The sequence below is a fragment of the Coturnix japonica genome, chromosome 2, assembly GCF_054131305.1.
Source record: "Coturnix japonica strain WE chromosome 2, WE-NBRP24, whole genome shotgun sequence".
Taxonomy (NCBI): Eukaryota; Metazoa; Chordata; class Aves; order Galliformes; family Phasianidae; genus Coturnix; species Coturnix japonica.
The window spans coordinates 65,572,176-65,595,541 of record NC_140664.1 but is presented as its reverse complement, the minus strand read 5'-3'; the positions used below and the strand labels follow the sequence as shown (position 1 = coordinate 65,595,541).

Genomic DNA, 23,366 nt, shown 5'->3' with positions numbered 1-23,366 from the left:
AAAACAAGGCTGTTAGTGGTATATACTTTATGTGTCTGCTTTTGTCTTGAATTGTTTCATTAATTATTTGTGCACAAGATCCTGAAAGTCTGTAGATTAGACCAAGACTTCTGATAGCTCCAGACTTCTACAGGTCTCTTGACAGTTTGGATACGTGGGCTCCTTGGGCTGGCAGTTGAAACAGATCCTTCTTTATACAAGAGTTACCCCTCTGGCCTCACAGACTGATCTAAGTGACTTCAGACAGTAAGGTCAAGCAGGTTACTCACAAAAAGTAGTCCAGCACCTTGGATGATCTACTAATTGGTATTTGCAAACATAAAGCTTCCAGGCAATCAGTGGTAACAGATCAACAAAAAGCAGTAAAGCTGCAGACAGCACAAGCTTTTGTCTGCTGTCAGCTTTCCACAACTCACTAAAACCACAGCAGTCTAGACAATCTCTTTACTTCTGTGTCAATCTTTTTTCTTTTTTTTTCTTTGTTTTTTTTTTTTTCTTCTATTTTTTCTACAGCCCGGTGAAGTACTCATGAATACTTTTTTCCTTTCAACTTGAAACTTCGCATTTCAACTACAGACAAGGTCCCACAAGCAAATGGGAGAAGCTGAAGGCTATGGATGAGTTGAATACATCAAATCTGAATGTTAATCTTCTGATACATAAAACATTATTGGTTACGTAACCTCAGTGTATAGATCTCACTCAGATACCTCTTATAGTTGACAAATGATGTGTTTAATCCTGAGAAATCACAGTACTTTCAATGTGCTTGCTCTTACAGACTTGCTGTCACCACCCACAAATTAGCAGTTAACACAGACCTGCGCTGGTGAAAGAGAGACACTGACTATTGCACATCGAATCATATTATCTTAAAGTCACTTTAATAGTAACCAATATTTGTTGACACTGTGGCTGCTACTTCAAAGAATAAACAGGAAACAATTTAAAAAGAGGAAATCCTCATCTAAACACTCATTTGCTTTTGACTATTAGTGCAAAAGGAGGAGGGAAGCTTATGGCAGAATGGAGCCTCCTTACTCACAGTTCAGTTCTTCTGCAATTAACTGAAGGCATACAGGAGCACAAGCCAGTTAAGAGCTAGAAAGATTGTAATAAATTTTCTGATATTAAACGTGCATTATTTGTGTACACAGAGTTTGCGTCAACAGACTCTTGATGGAGAAATTCCATTTGGATTCAAGTACCATTTTCTCACTAGTTCATGTTCTGAATTAAACTATTGTGAAATAGATACAACTTTAAATTACCAAAATATTTTTTCCAAACTCCTGTTTGTCCTTCTGTCTATGGAATATATATATATATATATATATATATATATACACACACACACATTTTAAAAGAGATGTTAATTTGTGGAAAAATTATCTGATGATGATCTATCTTAGGCATTTATTGATTAATTTTGGTAATTCTTTGCAATACCAACTGTCATCAAAGAGTGCACTCCAAAATTAATTCCGCGGTACAAATTTAAAAATTATATTGCCTTTAGCTGAATGCTCACTAGTGCTTCCATGTGTATTTCAATCATACCAAAACTTAGGACTGGATTAGAGACAAGAGTTCAGAAATAGTTAACTTGTGACTATATGTGAGAATTAAAACTGGCTCATGAACATCCGAAACTGCCTGAAGATAGCACCATTTTTTGTTTCACTTCCTGCTTCTACCCACGTGATCAGCACTAGTGTCTGTTGAAAGCAGCCCACTGCTGTTCACTGACAAACGTATACTTCAGTATTGCACCACCAAGATTTAAAAATGAGTCAACTCATCTTTTACTGCTACAATACACAGTGATGAGGTTTGATAAAAAAAGAAATGAGAATGTTGCGGGTTATTTTTGTACTAACTTCCTGTTACTTGAGCCTTTAAAGAACAATCAAATCTGATCTTTTATGGGCAATGAAGATGATTAGGAAAATTCTTATTTTATTGGTTTAAATAAAGAGAAGTTGGGTCTGGATCTCATGCTTTAACTGGGACTTTAAATGTATGTCAAGATTGCACAGGCTGACAATACCAAGGCCACCTCCTTTGTCAAAGCCTCAGCCTGCCCCAAGCAGATGTTAATAACTCCCTGAGACAGAAGCCAGCAGTCATAACTATAAGTGAAAGAAGGAAATGAGGAAGCCACAGAAAACTGCTCATCAGAAAAGCAAATTTGATTTGCAAAGGCAGGGGACGTGATTTGTGTAGGCTGACACTAAGATTATCACTCAGGGCTCCTATTAAATAAAAGTGGTGGTTTGCTTTATTGACAGTGAATAGCATAATCCAGCTGGTAAAAACTTCACATTTCCTCTTTAGCAGGAGGTCTGATTCAGTCAGTCTCTTCCACTTTTTTTATTAACACTAATCTCCTAACTATCCTCAGCCAAAAACCTGCTAGTCAACCATTCTCCGAACTCCTGTGATCCTCACTTCTGCCCAGATGAAGTCTCAAAAAGAGGGAAACTGGGGAATTATTTTAAATTTTGGAAGCTTGTCTATATGTGTTCTGCCCCAGTAACACAGAGGAATGATCATGATTCCTCAGCTATCTCTGAGCTGTTCTTGAGGCAGAGCTTTACTTTATACCAAGTGGAACAGAACGATTAGCATGGATACTTTGATAAGTTAGGCCACAGACTGACTGGCTAAGTACTCTGAAATTTGTGTATTATTGATGCATGGTGACTACAAAAGGGTTTTTACTGTGGGAAAATGCTAAAAAGAATTATGCTTGTCTGCAGCGATGATCAAGCTAGAGTTATGCATTAAGAATCCTTAGGCACTAAGAATACACTAAGACCAGAAACTGCCTGGTCAAAATCTTCAGACATGCTCTGTCTGCAAAATTATCCCATAGTGTAATCATTCATGTCAGTCTGGCAAGAAATTTCTCTGAATGGCCCTGTGTACACACTATGTATGAAACATCTTATGGCAGTACAAAAGGTGATGTAAACACATTGCTTGGGACTAACAGAAAAAAGGACATGTCCTGAAGGATGCATAACAGTAGGATGAGAGGCAAACGACACAAGCTAGAACAATGAGAAATTTCAAATAAATGCAAGGAAAAGCTGACTTATCTTGAAGGTCATTATATAACAGGAACTTGCTGGACAGAGAAGCTTCAACATTATCTGAGAGATGTCGAAGACTTGATTTTGGCAAGACCCTGAACTAAAGAGACCTGCTTTGGCCAGAGGGATGTAATAGATGACTCTGAAGTTCACTTTCATTCTAAATTATCCCATGATTTTATGACAAAGTGAAAAGATAAACTCCTCTAGAAGTCATACAAGGAGGACAGAAGGAACTCTCTATTAAGTTAGGATAACTCTGTCAAGGTTTTCTAATACACAGTATTCAAGAAGTTTATCAACACATCCAGCTAGTTCTTTCTAAAGACCACAATAACTGATGGCAAAGCATTCTGTTCACCTTAATGCAAAGGAAACCACAGAACCACAAAATCAAACAATCATAGAATGGCTTGGGTTGAAAGTGGCCTCAAAGATCATTTAGTGCATGGTCCTGAGGTTGGACTTTGTCAACATTCCTTGTGATCTTCAACTCAACCAGGATGTGATCGCTACAGCCCATACTGCCTCCAGTCTTAAAATCTTTCATGAGTTCATTGATGAGTGTCAGGTCCAGTAACCAAAAAAAGCTACTAACAATGAGTGAGGCACAATGGAGATCAGGCTACATCAAAAGGAGATGAAAGGAAAGACTCAATATTCTTGACCTTGACAAATACTAGACTACAATAAATACATTTATACTCTAACACTATTGAGTCTGTGGAACTCAACTGTGCAATACCTTATGACAAAAGTATTGTTGTGCTCTCATACATCTTGTGTCCAGTCAAAGATTTTAGGCCAAGTTAGTGAAACAGAGACATTCAATCCCAATTTCAGAATATGGTCTGATGCTACTTCCTGATGTGCAGCTTCCTCTGAACCCAAGGAGTAAGTTGGAAATTCTTGGTTCCTACAGAAACTGGGGCTGACACTGTCTGTTTTAACTTAAATAGAAGCAGAAAATAATTTAGATCTAGTCTTACCATTGGTCCCATTGGTCCTACCACTCCAGCTTCACCCTGTTGAAGACAGACACATGCAACATTTACAAGGAGAACATCTGCAGTATCTAGCAGAGGTGGCAGATAACAAGGCCACCAAACATTCTGGAAGAACACAAAACAGTATTAACTCACCTTCTGTCCTTTTCTTCCTAACAATTCAGTTAAAGATCCATCAGCAGCAATGATAGCTCCAGGTTCTCCTTTTTCACCCTGTAATTATTGTCAAAGTAGTAATACTTGCAATTGCTCTCTATAGATCATCTGCATGAAATGCTCTATTAAGATTTCTGCCAAAGGGAAATGGGCTGTTGGAATCTTCCTGTGTACCATCAGCTTAGATACCGGTTAGTAAATTCTAATGTAACTGTAAATTATTTATAAAATACTAAGTAGAAAGCAAGAATATTTATTTCTACGTCCTTGGGACATTATGTGATCTCCTTATGTTTAAAGAAGACTAATTCCCAGCATTCAATATATGAACCTCTGAGTTTCTATTGTTCAGTGCACTTTATTGAATAATGGCACCATAATAACAAATATTAATTCCCAGTGCAAACATGTGGTTGCCATCCTAGATCATTCAGTTGTAACCTTCCTCCTACCAGGTCAGACAGTCTGAGCATCTTGGTACAATAGGTTTCCCAAGAACTTTAATGGAACAAATCTGTTTTGAAACTAACAGTTGCATTCCTAATTAAAATAACTCAGGTTACAACACTTCCATTGAGCTTAATCTCCTGTAGATTTAAGGAATATTTTGAAGAGTCCTTGAAGCTTAGTTTTACTGACTTTATTTTCTGTGAGATTTTATGGATGAGAGGCTGCAACAGAATCATTTTATAACAGTTCTTGGGAAATAACCTAGTGTTTGCATGTCAGAAACAGCATTAGAAAAATCACTGTGTTACTGGTGGGTACAACATACAATGGCTTCAAAGTTTTGATTTCCTTCCAATGTAGACGACAGAAGTGGAGAAAACACACCAGTCTACCAAGCTGAAAATGTTTGGAAGCAAACACTCTTCGAAAGATGATTTAAAACCAACTTTTGTGGCATTCCTGGCCCGCAGACAACTCCAAAGCAAAAAAAACCCACCTGGTTTTAAGGCTGAGCTTGACATGCACTGGTTAAAAATGGAACCCCTGTGTAAAGGATGGAACTGTTTTTCTTTTGTTGTCTCAAAGCTTGCTTCATGAGGCCTTCATGATAAGACTCTGACTGACAGCTGTTAAGTATCCTGGAGGGCGGATGGTGGGTGTCATTGTGCCATAGTGTTTCTGCTTACGATTGCAAAGATAAACAGAAACAGGAAGAGCAGTCTTCCTCAGGGGTGCTGCTCGAAGGAGTGGACCACTGCAGAAGGCGATAATGCTTGTGTCCAGCAACAGAGACCCCCTCCCCCCCTCCTTGCTGGCTTATCTGTGGGCCAGGAATGCCACAAAAGTTGGTTTTAGATCATCTTTCGAAGAGTGTTTGCCTGTTTGTTTGGAAGTTCGGTATTTCCCCCCCCAAAAATGCTGAGCTGTAATCCTCAGACTTCGAAGAGGAAAAAACCCCCACTGAAATGGGGGATAAAAGGCCCTCGCTAAACTGGGGACTTTGGAGACAAACTCCCAAAGACACCTTTGACAGAGAATTCCCTGAGGGGAAAACCTCGTCGGAAGAACCCCCGGGACCGGCTTGCTGCGAAGCTCCCTGGCTGTCTCCCATCCTCTGCGGTGATCAGACGAGTTCCTGAGATCAACGGACCTACTGTGTACCTTGCTGGACTCACGGTGGTGACTATCTCTTTTGCTCTCTGCAAAGACTCCTTGCTTCTATTTCCTACTTTCCCTATCACCTACCTTCCCTTCCCAGTCTCCCTAAAAACGGCTAGGACTTTAATAAACTGGTTGGACCAACATTTGAACCGCTGCTTCTTAATCTCACACCTGGTATACACATATCAAAGAACCTTGCCTCCCTCCTACAAATTGGAGCGAGACAGTCAAAAGGAGACCATTCCTAACATGTTCCAACTTGTAAGAAATTGAGGGTCAGCTACTCATAAAGAACAGGAATGAAGTGTTTTTGTTCTAGTTATTCCCAAGACTGTAATAACTCAGATGTTACTCTCACCTGTTTCCAGCAAGTAGATAAGAAGGGGAGGAACAGAACAGCAGCTGCATATTTGAGCAGGGGAATTTAAGAGCAAAACTACCATACTGTAGCCTCTCTGCAATGCCACAAAATGAGCACTGGTGTGCAGAATGAGAGAAAGTACCCAGAGAGAAGAACTCCTGAGGTCTTACTCTTTCTTTGGGAAAGCAAAACTTCAGTCTTCATTGTGTAGGCAAAGTGCTCTGTGCCACAGAAGCAGGAGAAGTTAAATCATTTTTTAATTTGCCTGTTTGGTTATGATCCCCGGCTATCAGCACTGAGGACCAAATTGCAAGCAGAGGTCACTTCATGTTCAACGCTTATGCAAACTTATTCTGATAAATGCATACTGCACTGAAGAATTTCAGCGCTGGGACAAGAATGTCAGCCCTTAGTACTATGTAGGTAGCTCTCAAAGTAATACCTCCTAGTTATTTCCATGGAAAATGTAACAGATATAAAGAGCAGAGTAACACCATTTGATAGAGCAATTTCTCAACTACAAAACAGTAATTTTCAACATAGTCACCACCATTATCTATGCATTAGCTGTGTGGTGTGGTCGACACACCCAAGGGATGGGATGCCAACCAGAAAGACCTGGACAGCTTCAAAAAGCGAGCCCAGGAGAACATCATGAGGTTCAACAAATCCAAGTGCAAGGTCTTGCACCTGGACTGTGGCAACCCCCACGATCAGAACAAGCTAGGGGATGTAAGGATAGAACACAGCCCTGACGAAAAGGAATTGGGGTACTGTTAGATGGGAAGCTGGACATGAGACAGCAAAGTGCCCTTTCAGCCTACAAAGCCAAACATGTCCCGGGCTGCATCAAAAGAAGCATGGTCAGCAGGTCAAGGGAGGCAAACCTGCCCTTCTACTCTGTGCTGGTGAGGCCTCAGTACAGGAATGACATAGACCTGCTGTAGCAGGTCCACAGGAAGACAACAAAAGTGATTCAAGAGATTGAATACCTCTCCAACAAAAACAATCTGAAATAGCTGGGGTTTTTCAACCTGGACAAGAGAAGTCTACAAGGTGACCTGAAGCAGCTTTTCAGTATCTAAAAGAAGGGGATGTTACTCTTTAGCAGGGTCTGTTGTGACAGTGCCAGGGGAAATGATTTCATGCCAAAGGAGGGGAGATTTAGGTTGGATATAAAGAAGTTTTTTTACAATGGTGGTGAGACACTGGGACAGGCTGACCAGAAATGTGGTGGAAACCCCACCCTTTGAGACATTTAAGGTCAGGCTCAACCAGGCCTGGAGCAACCTGATCTAGCTGTATGTAGATGTCCCTGTTCATTGCAGGGGAGTTGGACTGGATGACCTTTAAAGATGCCTCCCAACATTATGCATTCTATGATTCCATAATTTTTACCAGCAATGAATAGTGATGGACTGTATGCTGTCTTAAAAATCTGCACCAGCAGAGCTGATCCACTGTGGCTGTCACTGCTGTTGAAATGCATTACCCACTGCCTCACTGTGCTCACATCCACTGTTTGGGTTCCAGAAACATCAAGCCAGCATTGATGAATGCCAGTGGGTACAGCTTTTCACACATGGAGGAGTTTGGTGATACAACTTTGATTCATCTGCACTTCGGTGTCAGATACCATTTTGTCAGACTGTCACTCTGTCATCTGTCACAAGGCAACAGTACTGAATAGAATACAGGGAAGATACAAACTCTACTTCAATATCACCAGTAAATGCCTCTGACATCCTGGGCCAACATAATAAAATAGGAGGCATTATTTTCAGAGCAGACGTTTAATTATATCAGGTGTTTTGTTCAGCATTTTTCTTCAAATTCCACTTACTGTATTTTTTGCTAACATTCAAATCCCTAGTAAGATTAGAATAATAAAACTTATAATGTTATTAAGGATTTGTTATCTAGCACATTTTCTCTTACCTGTTGTCCTTTGAGTCCTTTCAATCCAGGTAAACCAATGTCACCCTTTGGTCCCCTTGGGCCCTATGCAAAATCAAATCCATAAATCCACGGTGAGATCTTCTGCGAATACAAAGCTAGACCATTTTACTACATGCCCTTTTAAACAAACAAAATACATAAACTTGAATCACTCTTGTTATAATCCAAATCTTGATTTACAAGACTTACAAGATTGAATTGTTGTCTGAATCAATGTATTCCCTAAAACAAATATTAGATAGGGATAATCTGTTGCAAACAACAAAAGGAAAAACTCTGATGTTTACACGTATTCACAGAGGGAAATAGGCAAACATTGACAGGAACAGAAATTCAGCCTAAAATCTTCTCTTCCCTAACCTACTCTCTGCACTCATGGTCTGATTTTTTTTTTGTTTGTTTGTTTTCATTTTTATTTTTTTTTTTTAATCAGTGAGACTTTTTTTCAACAGAATTTTTGAAGTTACATTTTTAAGAAACAGCACAAAAATAAATAAATTACTTAGAGAGAGATCGCATATTTGAAATCAAGATCATTTATGTACCTCTTCTCTAGAGAAAGCATTCTGGCCAGATCATGTCTTGTTTTACAGTATTCCATAATAAGTGACTTCAGAAAAACTTTCTTGTTTACTCTTCAAGAAAAAAATTCAAATGTATATAATTTCTGTGTTAGTGAAGAGCTAAAGAAAAGACGTGAAGTAGGGATGAGTATGGTATTTTCACATAAAAATTCAGAAAGACCGACAATCATATCGGTTTCTAATAATTGCCAGCTCTTTTGGTTATTCTAAAAAAATAGTTGAATTTTATCTAAGAAAATAACTTTTTGTGTTCTTTTTATCATTCCTAAAAGAGTAGAGGAATAGAAAACCTAGCAATTATCCATAGTGATGACCAAAAAAAAAAAAAAAGAAAGAAAAAGAAAAAAGAAAAAAAGAAAAAAAACTTAAGGAATAATATAATTCCATATACAATTCCATATACATTTCAACACAGTGTTTAGAAGCCCATTTATTCCTCCCAATTTGCCCAGAACTTTCCCTTAGGTAGTAATTTTTCATTAGACTTTACTTTATTATTATTACTTTACTATATTATTTCCCAGGGCTAATATCTGCTGTAAACATTGATTAAAGAAACCCAAACTGTCTCATAAGAAAATTAATTATTCTTTATATGAATTATATTCCATATCGTTACAGTATTTAAAACACACTGAAAAACACTTGCATGGACTGCAGAAACATAATACTTACAGGAAATCCTGGTAAACCTGGCTTACCATCTGGTCCCTGCAAAATGCAAAAACTCACTCACAACTACATAGTACAGACTTGCAAAATGGCACAGATTTTCAGTATATTGTCTAAATGGTGAATATTAACTGATTTGAAACTGGACTGAGAACTTTATTCATCCAATGGTAAAGCTGTGATCATTTCACAATACCTTATCCTCCTAACTGTTTCTGAGACATTTAGATTTACTTTTCAAATCTGAAAGGAAAGATAACCAGGATAGTCTGAATAAACAGATGCTTTCCCCATGCGAAAGGCATGGTACTGCAAATCACTCTTTTAAATCTTACAGAATCCAACACAGAAACCACTGTAGCCCTCTCACCTTTTCCACTGAACCCCTGGTTTCCAGTAGATAGAAAATAGTATGTCTGCTAGATCTTAACTATGAACATGGATTTGTATTTGTACTGAACATATTTAAGATTGTTCAACTGTGTTATCTGCAGAGTCACACTTCAGTTCTCATTTAAACCACATGAACATGGATTACTTAAGTCACTATGATACTCCAACCTTCTCCCAGTCTATGGTCAACTACAAGCCAGAAGTTGTGAAACCTTTCCCAATGTAACTACATTTCAAGCTACAGGGTCTACTTCTTTCTGTAGGGACAGTAAAAACTAGTACAAATCAATGAATTTCTACTGGGCTCATGAGACCACTTGTTTATGTTGTTTTGATATCCTGTTTTGTAAGGTTTGAATGGCAACTACCTGCACTAACAGACTTCACACAAGAGGGTCCACCCTGTGCTGGCATCCTAATATGTCCAGGGATTTGGATTCTTCTCTTAGGTACACATACCTTCCTGGTTTTGTCAGGGATTGAATGTGTGGGGTGCTCACAAGCAAGGTAATAAGCAAAATAAAATAAACAACAGCCTGCAAATGAAACTGGTTTTGAAGCAAAGTTTGTGGAATTCAAATCTTGTCAAGTGCAATATATTATAGACTTTCAGGCAAGTTCTAGGTAACACTGAATAGACTCTGCAGTTTGGAGAAGATGGGTTTCTAGTCCTAATTACTAGGATCTAGTACTATTAATTCAGAAATCCTTCCAGGAAGCAACCAGCTCTTCAAATAGTTAACCAAACTGTTTTAAAGCCACATGTCTAGCTGCAAAACAGAGCCAGAAATTTCACATCTGTTGTTTTATGAGATTTACAGATTATCATCCACAGATATAGTTGCTGTGAAATTTAACTCACACAAGAGCCCAGTATTCCTAATTATAATTTCAGGAAGAACTGATTAAAATATTTCATCCCAAGATTTCATGATTTGAAAAACAAGAATACAAAAAAAGTAGGAAAAATGCTATGTACATCTGCATCCCTGTTTCTGCATCAAATTTCACATTTTTGTCATTCTGATCATATTGTTCAGATTCAGAACTAAAGCAACTGCTTCAGTTTCTTTCTTCTAGACAAAAGCTCAAGAACTAGTTAACCGACGCAGAATATATTTTTCCCGGAAGTACTCTCACACAGCTTATTGCTAAAGCTAACAGGAATTATATGTTTTTAAAGCACAGAAAACTCTCAGCTTTGGATACTTAAAAGAGAAAATTAAAGACAGAGCCACTTTTGAGATTTAATAAAGGAACACATACTCACAGGAGGCCCAAGCAGTTTTTCAATTGTTGTGAAGTTAAGAATTCCTTTTGTATCATTAAGAAGTTGCTAAAAAAAGTGGTTGAGAAACAGGTTATTTCAAATACCAAACAAAGCACATAGGGGTACACATGCATTTTTTAGAATTCTGTGGAAAGTTATAATATCTTGTTTTAAATACGCTACAAAAACCACAAGTAAGGTTACAGGAAATGCTAGCTAATACAACTTTTGTTACAGATCTAGAATAACAAAACGTAGCACTTGCATTTCACTCATTATGTAAGGAACTCAGAATGTTTTAAAAGCTTTCATTAACTGACACTCATACACCCCCTACTAGGGGTTGCTGTAAACAGCAACAAAGTCTCTCCTTAGCCTTCTTTTCTCTAGGCTGAACAAAGGCAGTTTCTTCAGCATCCTCAAATACCATCTATGATGGCCCCTCACCATCTTCATCATCTGGCAGGGGGCTTTCTTCCCTGTGTTAATATGTTTCTTGTACAGGGACATATATGGACATGGTACTCCAGAAGCTGTTCTATGAACGCCCACCACAACTTTGAGTTCAACACTTGAGCCAATTTTTCACTTATTTTTCATCCTTTTATCTAATTCATAGGTCAACAGCTTGGTGACACTATGGTTTAAAAACTATAAGCTAACTTCCTAGTTAAATAGGTGTTCTAAATACTATACAATACAGTCATACATTCTGTTGGGAGAGTATTTAAGTATTTTCACCACACACACACATAAAGCTGTAGATGAAAAGAGATCCTTACTTATTTTTGTCATTTGTTTCATTTCTTCCATTACAACAGAGTGATAATCTAATCTTGTTTTGCATTCAGAAATATGTACTGAATACTTTTAGAATCTTGAACCAGTTCACTTGTTTATCAGGCAAGCCGCACCACATATTTCAAGTTCAAGCTTTGTGTGCAACAATATATCCCCATGCAGCTTCCAGCAAATTAATGTCATTAGTCAGCTGTGTCAGCTAAATTTACATGTTTTGCACTTCTTATACATTCTGCCTTCCCTCTGAGGCTCTCAGTATTTTTTAAATGTAAAAGATAAGGAGAAATACATCCAGGTTCATTACAACTGCAAACAGAGCCATCTAGTCACTAGCAGGAAGGAAGGCCCCACAGTTACACTGTAGCAGGGCTGGGAGAAAGAACATAAGTTTTAAGTCAATGTTTCTGTCACATAGGCTCCTTTTCCTGTCACAGATAATTAAGGAAAATCCCAGAAACTTCAACAGAAATATTATGAAGTATAGAGCTGCTGATACTCCCACTTTGAGCAGGAGTTTATACGAGATATCTTCAGATGTCTTTTCCAACTAACATTTCTTTGTATCTACATTTCTGCTCACCAACGACTTAGCATGACAAGTCTATGTGAGGAGCAAAGATTAGATAATATAATGAAAAAAAAAAAAAAGAAAAGAAATTATTTGGGATTGGTCAGTCTATGGGATGCCAATATATTTGCTGTTAACAGCAAATAGTATAGGTCAGACTAGATGATGCTGGAGGTCTTTTGCAACCAAGGTTGCTTTGTGATTCTATGACTCCGTTCTTGGTGATTCTATGATTTTTATTTTTTTTTTTAAATTTATTTTTTGTCAGTTTGAAAGGGGATAGATCTTTAGCTATCATTAATACTAACTAGTTTCTGCAAGCGCTAATGTACAAAAATGAACCTGATTCCACATAATACATGCATATAGAGGATACTGGGCAATTTTAGATTTAGCTAGAAGTTGAATCTCCTAGCATTTTACCCTTTGACTCTTTTAGCTTTTGCTTACACTACAGAGTCAGTACTCTGGTTTGTATAGTGGATATCTGCTAGAAAAAACAATGCTATACCTCTCTCCTTCATGTTGATGTGACTCACATACCTTATTACGTTAAACATCCCCAGTTTGGTATTTCTTGGTTGTTTTTTTTATGTGACTTTCATGATTTGTGCACAATCACCTGGGGAGTTTGAGAGAAGCTCTCAATGTTATCCCATAATTCTTGTATGCAACTAATTTCCTTTTTCCCTTCCTCTTTAACCTTCTCAAGGTTGAGATCATCAGATGCAGAGAGATATTAAGCTCTTTTGTTTGTTCATTTTAAGAAGTGGACTTATGTCCTGAACATCAACACCATAATTGCCAGATAGGCAATTGCTTGGGATCTCTTCACTTTAAGTAGAGTTACAAAGACCTTGATGCTTGACAAACACACTTACCTCTGGTATGGCTATGATTGGTCCAGGTGGTCCTGGTGGTCCAGGTGGACCCACAATATCATTCCCATCCTGCCCCGGTTCACCCTATTTCAACAATGTTATAAATGGAAATCCCATTTAGAAAGCGCTACACTTCACATAGGTTTCTCAGAAAGAATTAGACCCACCCAGTCTCACCTGAGGTCCTGGGTCACCCTTCTCCCCTTTTGGACCCTTTGCATGATAAAAAACAAAACAAGTGTAAATCATTTTAAACAGAAAACATTGAAACTTCATTCTAACAAAATGCAGATGTTTAAAATTATTTGACAATGTTAAAAGAAAAAAAAAGCATAAGAAAACACAGCATATGATTAGTTTAGCATTAATTCAACAAGCCTTTCTTTCACTGTAATGACATCAGATGTGCCTCGCTGCTTCTTCCTTTTCATCGCTGACCACCTCAGTTTTGTTCCAGATTGCTGGATGAACTGAGCAGGGAAGTACAAATGAACTGAAGAGTTATTTTTCAGGTATGTTATTTCTAAGCTTAATCAGCCCCTCAAGATTCAGTCTGCTGGGGACATAGACAGTTCATTTGACATGAATGAGAGTAAGGTGGCAGTGAATGAGCTTCCAGCTGAAGAATTCTATAATCCTTGGGGCTATTAAGCAGGAAAAATGCATTAAAACTACTTAAGAGCCTGTTTTCCATGTAATTAAAAGCAGAGCTAAATTCTGAATAATTAAAAACAAAAGGATCATCAAAGAAAGATAACTGGCCTCCAGAGAGCTCTGTATCACTTTTGATTGGTGAGGGAGGCACTGGCAAAGAATACTGTATTTGGTGTCTAAGATAAATGCTCCACATTAGATAGGACAAATTCAGACCCAATGCGCCACACACTGCTAGTGAGTATTGTGAAGGCTCCAGCTGACCTGTAAGATACCAGTTTGAGAGCAAATGTGTGTTAGGTGATCGTAGGATATGATAGCCCAACTCACCACACCTCCAGGATATCCAGCAATGCCAGGTTCTTCTGTAATTGGGCCTCTCTGGAGAGAAAAAAAAAAAAAAAAAAAAGTGCTGTTAACCAAAATGAGCAGTTTTTAGTCTCATACAAGAAAGCAGCTACCATCTCTGAGGGACATAGTATCCGGGTGAACAAATAGGGTATGTGGAGGGTTTCCATGGAGTCAAGATCAGTAGCTCTTATTAGTTATCAGACCTCTTCACTGAACCTGCTGTTTCCCTCTTTCCAGAAAAGATGTTTCCAATGCAGCTTCAATAATTCTTCATCATTCCTCCCACTTCTCCTTAGCAAAAAGGTGAGTTGTTACTTTCCCATAGGGTTTATTTTGTGCATTGCTTCCACTTTCAGTTAAGTGACTCTCAGACCTGAGGTAGAGATTGGAGAGGCACTGAGTGTAAATGAGAGAGGGTGGTAGGGATGACAGGATGCGGGGCAAAAAATTTGGTAATTCCTTCTCTAGTTCAATGGGAGACTGCAGTTTGGTGCTAAGAATCTAATCAATTACTCTACATTATTTGGGAAAAACAGAAAGTATTACAATGTAATAATAATGCAGTTTCCCAGAGAAAAATGGATAAAAGAATTATGTAAATTCATAAAGGAATAGATAAATAGAAAACTACCAAATAAAAACAACTGGAAGTGGTTCATTCAATGTGTAGCTAAGTTGCTAGAGACCCTTGCCATAAGATCTTATAAGTTATAAAAATCTACATAAATGTCAGGGAAGGTATCAAATTAATATAGAAGATATCTATGAAGAATTTCAGCAACTGTTTCTAGCTGAAGAAGTCCCTGAGTCACAAATTGATGTAGTCTGGAAGATTACTCCAACTACAATATAATACATGCCCTTTTCGAAGGTCAAACAGTATCCACACAAACTGCTCAAACTCAACACTTTTGACGGTTGTTGGAAGCAGGATACTTGGATGGATGGATGCGATCCAATAAAAACACTGAGAATTATCTAGTACGCTGCAGGAATCTCTGAAGGAATAACAGAACTTTAAAGCATCCAAAGGCAAATAGCCTTCTGTATTGCAGTTCCTGTGTGACAGAAGAAATTAAAGGTCCATAGGATTCCAAATTCTCTCTCTTCTTGGACCTCACTGCAGAACCATCCACCTTCATAAAATATCAAATATGCTCACTACATTAAGAAAAGACTTTCTCACTTTTATTTCTACTTTCGTGGGGAAAAAAACCATACATCAGTTTGTGAAGTAATGTTTTGCTTTAAAGGCATTTTCATTTTATGCAGCACTGAAGGATAAAAGTTGTTCATGACTACAAAAGGGATTTAAAAACCTAAGAAACTAATGGGGGATTTAGGCACCTACATGACTTCTAAAAATGGTACTTGCAACTTCAGTCTCATATTTTCTTATAGAAAATGGTAAATATATGCCTACAGCAAAAGTATTTGTGCAGAGGAAATAAGCTTGAACAAATAGCATTCTTCAACAGAATACTCTCCTTTCAGGCATGCTGGTACAGGGAGATCAAATTTCTATTATTACAAATGTAATTTCATCAATTGGTTTGACTAAGGAAATTGAGTTTGGAAGAAAAGACCTAGGACAGTATGATGTTTCACTTTAAATAAACTACACAAAGACATCCTCATTTCCAACTTAATGTTTTAAGATTGTAGACCTTTTCATTACTAAAATAAAAGAGGACTAAGACTAGGTGGATCTTTTTAACCTTTTTCTTCTCCTGAGGATTTAAGAGATTGATTGTTTTTAAATAACATTAGAGCCATTCCATTTAAAATATACGCATGTGACCGAAATGTATCTGTTACAGCAGCAATAATAATTACTAGAACAATGACCACAGCCACCCAGATATTTGTGAAGAGAGCAATATGGCAGGCTGCAAGCAATCAAGGAGACTCCTGGACTGCACTGAGGATAACATCCTGGTCCAGGTATTGGACAGACCAGCCAGAGGTGAAGCATTACTGGACATGGTGCTCACCAATGCAAAGGAGATAATTCATTAAAGATATTAAGATGGGTGGCAGTCTGGGCTTTAGTGATCACATTCTGTTTGAGCTTGTGATTTTGAGGAATGTGGACCTGATGAAGAACAGAGTCAGGCTGTTGAAATTTAGAAGAGTGAATTTTGGGCTGTTAAAGGAATTATCTCTGCCACCTACACTTCATAGTAACCTTATAACACAAAGATCAAATTACAAAGGCAGGAATAATTGATGAATGGCAAGATTCATTAATGAACTCATATAGAGTATGTCTGATAATATCTTTGTTCTTTAAATGCTTTTCAATGTCACCCAAGACAATCTTCTCTATAACTTTTTCAAGGACTGAGGTTAGACTACAGAGGTTAATCAGATGTTTTGTATGAAAGATTATCATGATAGAAAAATAATCTATGATAAGGGAAAATACCAATGTTGAAGGCTCACAGTAAACTCCACAAAGGAGCAATCTCCAGTGACAGAGATCCTGCCTTAGTGGTGGTCAGCCCTTAAATGAGATCTGGGAGAGGTGGAGCCAAGCTTCAACCCTTCCAGTAGCACAGCTGAATTACCTTCACCTGTGTTCCCACAGCTGACTCATTGCTTGCCTCAGGTGATCAATCAGAGGTTCAGGCTGTGATCAATAGTTTCCCATACAACTACTTATGGTAGTTTCCTAGATTTTCTGTTCTGTCCTTCTTGTAGATGGATATAACTTTGACTGTCTTCCAGTCACTAAATAAATCCATTCCTTGCATGATCAATTACATTGTCCAACTGCCCATAGTAAAAGGAATTGTACATTTCCCAGAAGAAACTGTCAGTCTGTAACAAATGGTTCTGTCTGTAACAAATGATTCATCAATTCCTTCTTAGACAGTTGTGAAATATAGAGATGATTATATCGTCTCTTCTCAAGAGAGTAGATCCACAGCTATAATAAAGTTCCTAATAGTAAAATACCTTAGATCCTAAATTGTAGTTTACACCTGTGGGTCCAGGAGGTCCAGGGGGCCCTGGGGGCCCAGGGGGTCCAGGTTTCCCAGGAGAGCCATTAGCGCCAGCTTCTCCTTTAGGGCCTACTGATCCAGTAACTCCGTTATCACCCTAAAATAGAAGGTCAGGCTAATGTTAGTTATTCTGAACATGAACAAGCTGATGCAAGTAAGCACTTGGGTTCCAAAATCATAACCTTTTACACTTCTTAGCCCTTTCTCTTTGTAAACTGTAAATAACATGAAAATCACTGTCTTTTTTTCCTTCCTTCCTCCCTTCCTCCCTTCCTCCCTCCCTTCCTTCCCTCCTCCCTTCCTTCCCTCCTTCCCTCCTTCCTTCCCTCCTCCTTCCCTCCCTCCCTTCCTCCCTTCCTCCCTTTCTTTTACCTTTGCACCAGCAGATCCAGGAAGACCTCTCTCACCCTGTAAAAGAAAAGCAATCCTTATTATGTAGAGTATTAATCTTGCAATAAATAAATAAATAAAATCATGTGGCTGTGATTGCTTAATTAAAATACCCACAAAATTCTGTTTTGTTTAACTAGATGTCAAAATGCCCAATATACGAAATATTAGGCCCCTTAGAGGCCCCTTAGTTAACAAGAAAACAATCCATATTTCAGAAATTATAGTAACAAGTGAATAGTTCTGGTTTGGTATGCATACAGATGGCAGTTTTGTATTTCAGTTTTGCTGGAGTTTTTGATGGTCGAGTGAATCAAACACTGTGGATCATGTCTTCATGATTCTCAACTTAAATGTGAAAAATTTGCATGGACGGTAACAGAAGCAGAAACTGATACCACAGGGGTTGTCTAGGACACCAAATAAAGGATATGATTACCAGTGTGGTTTTAGGTTCTTCTGCAGTAATCAAGTTATTTGATTTGCTTGTATATACTTCATTTAAATGTCATTTTCTCATGTCTATGTATAGATAGGACAGAAATGCAGCATGTAAATATTTCTTTTCTAAGTGGCACTGAAGCTAATGGACTTAATTCTTATATTGGCAGTCTCTTGTCCTTACACATTCAATAAAAATGCTTGAATGAGATCTGAAAAAAAGGGGTAATCATCAGCATCAAAATGATAGCAATGACTTCTTCCAAAATTAATGACAAAAACCCCCAAACTTATGAAATATCACCCTAGGGAATAGACTGACTTTACTTTCCACTCTTCAGTACATTGAGCAGCTTCTCCCAGTAGTCTTCTTTGTATTAACCATGAAAAAATGTTTATAATCAGATATAGTGAAATAGATTAAGCCAAGGCTTAAAAAAAAAGGTAGAAAATATTAGAAATCTTATTATTCCAAGGTGCTGGGGATCATATGGAGCAGGAGCAAATATATAGTGCTTCACTTTTAATTAAATTTTATCAATATATCAGAAAATATGTACAGTAAGGGAAAACAGTCAACTTCTTGCTTGGAGTAAGATAAACAGCATGAGAAAGCAAAGCAAGGCTGAGAACCAAGGGCTTCTCTAGAAGAAAAAAGCAAAAGGAACAGCTCAACCAATTGGATAAGCGCCTGCATGCAAGGTTAAGGAGTGTTTGTGGAATACTTTGTTGACATGTAAAGGTGGATGGGAAAGTTGTAAGGGCAAATGGGAAAGGGAAAAAAGGAAACATGTGAATATACGTAAGTGATCTGAGAACCTGTAATAAACAATTTGGATCATTCACATCTGAGTCTGAGCCTGGTTGCCACATTTTTTCTTCCAATTAATACAATTTACAAGTCAAGTTTTTTTTTTCCAATAAACAGAAATTCAAGTCCAGTGTGCTTCAGGTAGACTTCCTTCTGTTTAAACTACTGATTATAACAGGAATGCTCTGTTAGTTACCATTTAAAGATGCATTCTTTATTTCCTGGATAGCTACTAGATCCCATCTGTGCTATAGTTCTACTAACCTCAACCTTTTGAAATCACAGTTTAGAGCCTTCATTCTTCATATGTCATGTTAAAAATGTTATTACTTAGTAAATTTTAAAACTGTGTCAGCATTCTGGTTGTTTAGGAGTTGTTTTTTCATTTCCTTGTAGTATGTGAAACTTCAATGTGCACTTATGCATCTACTTTCAAGCTCTTGTGCATAAACCTTGATGTAAAAGGTCATTGCAAATTGAATTTTTCCTGTAGTTATTTAACTCTGGCAGACAGAATGACAGAAAGAGGGTTGTACAGGCCTCTGGAGAACTTTCAATCCACTGTTAGTGGTCAGCAGGCCTGCTCTTGTGCAGCTTGGGATAAAGCACATTCAACAGACTACAGAATCCAAACTTAAGTAATTCCAATGGCCGATGTATGTGTACACACACCATGGAGGAAACCTGCAATCTGAACTAGGAGCAGGATTTCTTCCTACCGGCTTGCCAGTTTTTATTGGTGAATCCCAATGGAGTAGCTCATATTGCATTTAGAGCACTTCATGCTGCAGAAAATGACACTGCGACCATCTGGATTTCTCAAAATGCCTTTTATGATATGTTCTAATACTCTGGATTATATATTAAAAAAAAAAAAAAAAATGAAGCCAGCCAACACTGTGTTGCAAGGACAATAATTACATTTTTTTAGAGCTTAATATTGACAAAAATATCACATTGAAGTAGAAGTAATACAAATGTTTACCTTACCTTTTCTCCTTTCTGTCCTGGTGGGCCAACCACTCCATCAAGCCCAGGAATACCTTGCGGACCCTGTGGATGACAGCAAATCTATAGCAGATGTGATTTAATAGTCTTTTTTCTTAGCACACACAGGAAAATATTTTGGGCCGACTCGTGAAACAGCAGTATAAAATGGTTAATGTGGCAGACTTTCACATGGCACCAGGAAGCAGCTCACAAGTTCTAGCGCTTATATTTCTTGGCTTCTGACAGTCTGGTTTTGTAACAAAGCATTATTTAAATCTATATTAGTAGAGAACTATATCAAGCAATCACATAATAAAACTAAAAGTAATTAAAAATGCATGATATAAGTATGATGCTTGCATGTAAAACAGCCAATTTATGCAAACAGGTTTTGACAACACTGTATCAGACGTCCTGGGATTGAACTCCTCATGCACTTCAGCTGTCTGTACTTCGGCACACTGAAGACCAGACAAGAACTATCTGAGAAAATGTCTGTATTTATGAAGTCAGAAAGTGGCCCAGGTTTTCCTTGTGATGTCTCACTGTACTCTTCACTTGAAAAATGCATATTTAGCTCTCCACCTGACTTACTGTGTTGTACCCATGACAGAGCATGCATTCAAGAGGGCAGCCAGTCTGGGAAAAACTGGCTTTGTAGAGTCAGCCAATCAGTTAATGTGTTAGAGCATGGGAGTCCAACATTTGGCTTGCCTGGGCCACACTGAGTGAAGAGAAACTTTCTTAGGCCACATATAAACTATATAATACAGTTACTGTATATAAGTAATAAAACTTATTTGCGTACATATTTATTTATTTATTTTTAAAAAGGGCAACAGTGACATTATAGTCATTGTCAATACCCCTAATGAAAATGGCAAGTTGAGTTACACCTATAGCATAAATCAGTACTTTAATCTGTTGCCAAAGCATAAAATTATTTACTCAGAGAGTAGTGAGGCACTGGAACAAGCTGCCCAAATAAATTGTGGATGCCCCATCCCTGGGGGAGCTGCAGGCCGGGTTGGATAAGGACCCTTGACAGTCTGATGTAGAGCGTGGCAATCCTGTCCATGCTAGAGGAGTTGGAACTAGATGACCTTTAAGCTCCATTCCAACCTAGGCAATTCCATGATTCTATGAATGTATTAATTTGCAACATTACCAGGAATTACATAGACTGTAAACTGTTAAAATTGAAAGTCTTAGAACAGCCAACAATATTCTGGGCTGCCTTCAAAGAAAAGTGGCCAGCAGGGAGAGAGAGATGATTGTCCCCCTTTGCTCAGCTCTAGTGAATCCCCATCTGGAGTACTGCATCCAGGCCTGGGGCCCCAGCACAAGAAAGACACAGAGCTCTAGGAGTGGGTTCAGAGGAGGGCCACTGAGATAATCAGAGGGCTGGAGCACATCTCCTGTGAAGAAAGGTTGAGGCAACTGAGCTTGTTTAGTTTTAAGAAGAGAAGGCTTTGGGGAGACCTTGTTGTTGCCTTCCAGTATTTAAAAGGAGCGTATTCATCAACGACCTTGATGAAGGGATAGTGACCACCCTCAGCAAGTTTGCTGATGACACGAAGTTGGGAGGATTGGCTGACACGCCTGAAGGCTGTGCTGCCATTCAGCGAGACCTGGACAGGCTGGAGAGCTGGGCAGTAAGAAACCGGATGAGGTTTAACAAAAGCAAGTGTAGAGTCTTGCACCTGGGTAGAAATAATTGCATGCACCAGTACAGGCTGGGGGAAGACCTGCTGGAGAGGAGCTCTGCTGAGAGGGACCTGGGCGTCCTGGTGGACGACAGATTAACCATGAGCCAGCAGTGTGCCCTTGTAGCCTAAAAAGCCAATGGCATACTGGGGTGTATTAAAAAGAGCGTGTCCAGCAGGTCGAAGGAGGTGATCCTCCCCCTCTACTCTGCCCTGGTGAGGCCTCATCTGGAATATTGTGTCCAGTTCTGGGCTCCCCAGTACAAAAAAGACAGGGATCTCTTGGAAAGAGTCCAGCGGAGGGCCACTAAGATGGTGAAGGGCCTGGAGCATCTCCCCTATGAGGAGAGACTTAGGGAACTGGGTCTGTTTAGCCTTGAGAAAAGAAGGCTGAGAGGGGACTTGATCCAGGTTTATAAATACCTGAGGTGTGGGAGCCATAGTGGTGAGTCTGGTCTCTTTTCAGGAGTGCATGGGGATAGGACTAGGGGTAATGGGATGAAAGTACAGCATAGGAAGTTCCGTACAAATGTGCGGAAGAACTTCTTTACAGTGAGGGTGACGGAGCACTGGAACAGGCTGCCCAGGGAGGTGGTGGAGTCTCCTTCTCTGGAGATATTTAAGACCCGCCTGGACGCCTTCCTGTGTGACATGGTGTAGGGAGCCTGCTTTGGCAGTGGGGTTGGACTCGATGATCTCTAGAGGTCCCTTCCAACCCCTACAATTCTGTGATTCTGTGTGATTCTGTGATTCTGTATGAACAGGAAGGGGAATGGCTGTTTGTGAGGGTGGATAGTGACAAGGGGACTGGTTTTAAATGGTTTTAAACTGAGACAAAGGAGGTTTAGGTTAGACATTAGGAGAAAGTTTTTCACACAGACGGTGATGACACACTGGAACAGGTTACTCAGAGAAGTTGTGGATGCCACATCCCTGGATGCATTCAGGACCAGGCTGGATGTGGCTCTGTGCAGCATAGTCAAGTGGTTGGCAACCCAGTGCACAGCAGGAGAATTGAAACAAGATGATCATTACTGTTCTTTTCAACCCAGGCCATTCTATGATTCGACGATCACGATTCTATGATGCTGCTTTAGGGCAGGAACAACATCAAAGCTTGTCTGTGAATGGTTACTCACTTCAAAGCCCAGTTCACCAGCAGATCCGTCTTCCTCTGGTGACTCAGGAGGTCCTACATCTGAATCAGGGGCTGGTTTTCCTGGGATGCCATGCAATCCTGGGCTGCCCTGGATAAATTAATAGCATTGTTAAAATGCCATGATAAATATACTCAATTCTCTTTTGGCCAAATTCATTTATTTATTACACATGGAATGGGAGAATTTCATAAAAGTGTTCAGGTTCATAAACCTCTTGGCTTTGCTCCCTATTGCCTTTCCACTTCTAGTATCACAGATATACTCCTTATTTGTGATCACACTGACTTTTTCCATCCTTTCTCTCTGAATTGTGACACTTTGTAAGATGTTACATTTGAAAATCAAAAACTGAAGAATTCTGTGCCTGCTTTCTGTAATTCCATAATCTTAGAGATCTTTCACTGATTAATCTGAAATGAATTCAGGGGATCAATGAACAAAGGAAAATGGTTAGGTATTTCTCCATTGATTTCCAAGGACTTCTTCTATGCTAT

General features: G+C 38.8%; 1 protein-coding gene across 3 annotated transcripts in view; it reads right to left on the bottom strand.

Annotated features, from left to right (window-relative positions):
• COL15A1 (collagen type XV alpha 1 chain) overlaps positions 1-23,366 on the bottom strand; it is an 89,500-nt gene that overhangs the window by 28,628 nt on the left and 37,506 nt on the right. For all 3 annotated transcript variants that reach the window (XM_032442532.2, XM_085540073.1, XM_085540074.1), the window contains 12 exons: positions 22,852-22,959; positions 20,007-20,069; positions 17,747-17,782; positions 17,328-17,471; positions 14,346-14,396; positions 13,539-13,574; positions 13,362-13,445; positions 11,112-11,177; positions 9,452-9,487; positions 8,172-8,234; positions 4,241-4,318; positions 4,088-4,123 (listed from right to left, as the gene is read on the bottom strand). In XM_032442532.2, the coding sequence (XP_032298423.2) occupies positions 4,088-4,123; positions 4,241-4,318; positions 8,172-8,234; positions 9,452-9,487; positions 11,112-11,177; positions 13,362-13,445; positions 13,539-13,574; positions 14,346-14,396; positions 17,328-17,471; positions 17,747-17,782; positions 20,007-20,069; positions 22,852-22,959 (801 nt within the window). The remainder of the gene's footprint in view (positions 1-4,087; positions 4,124-4,240; positions 4,319-8,171; positions 8,235-9,451; positions 9,488-11,111; positions 11,178-13,361; positions 13,446-13,538; positions 13,575-14,345; positions 14,397-17,327; positions 17,472-17,746; positions 17,783-20,006; positions 20,070-22,851; positions 22,960-23,366) is intronic.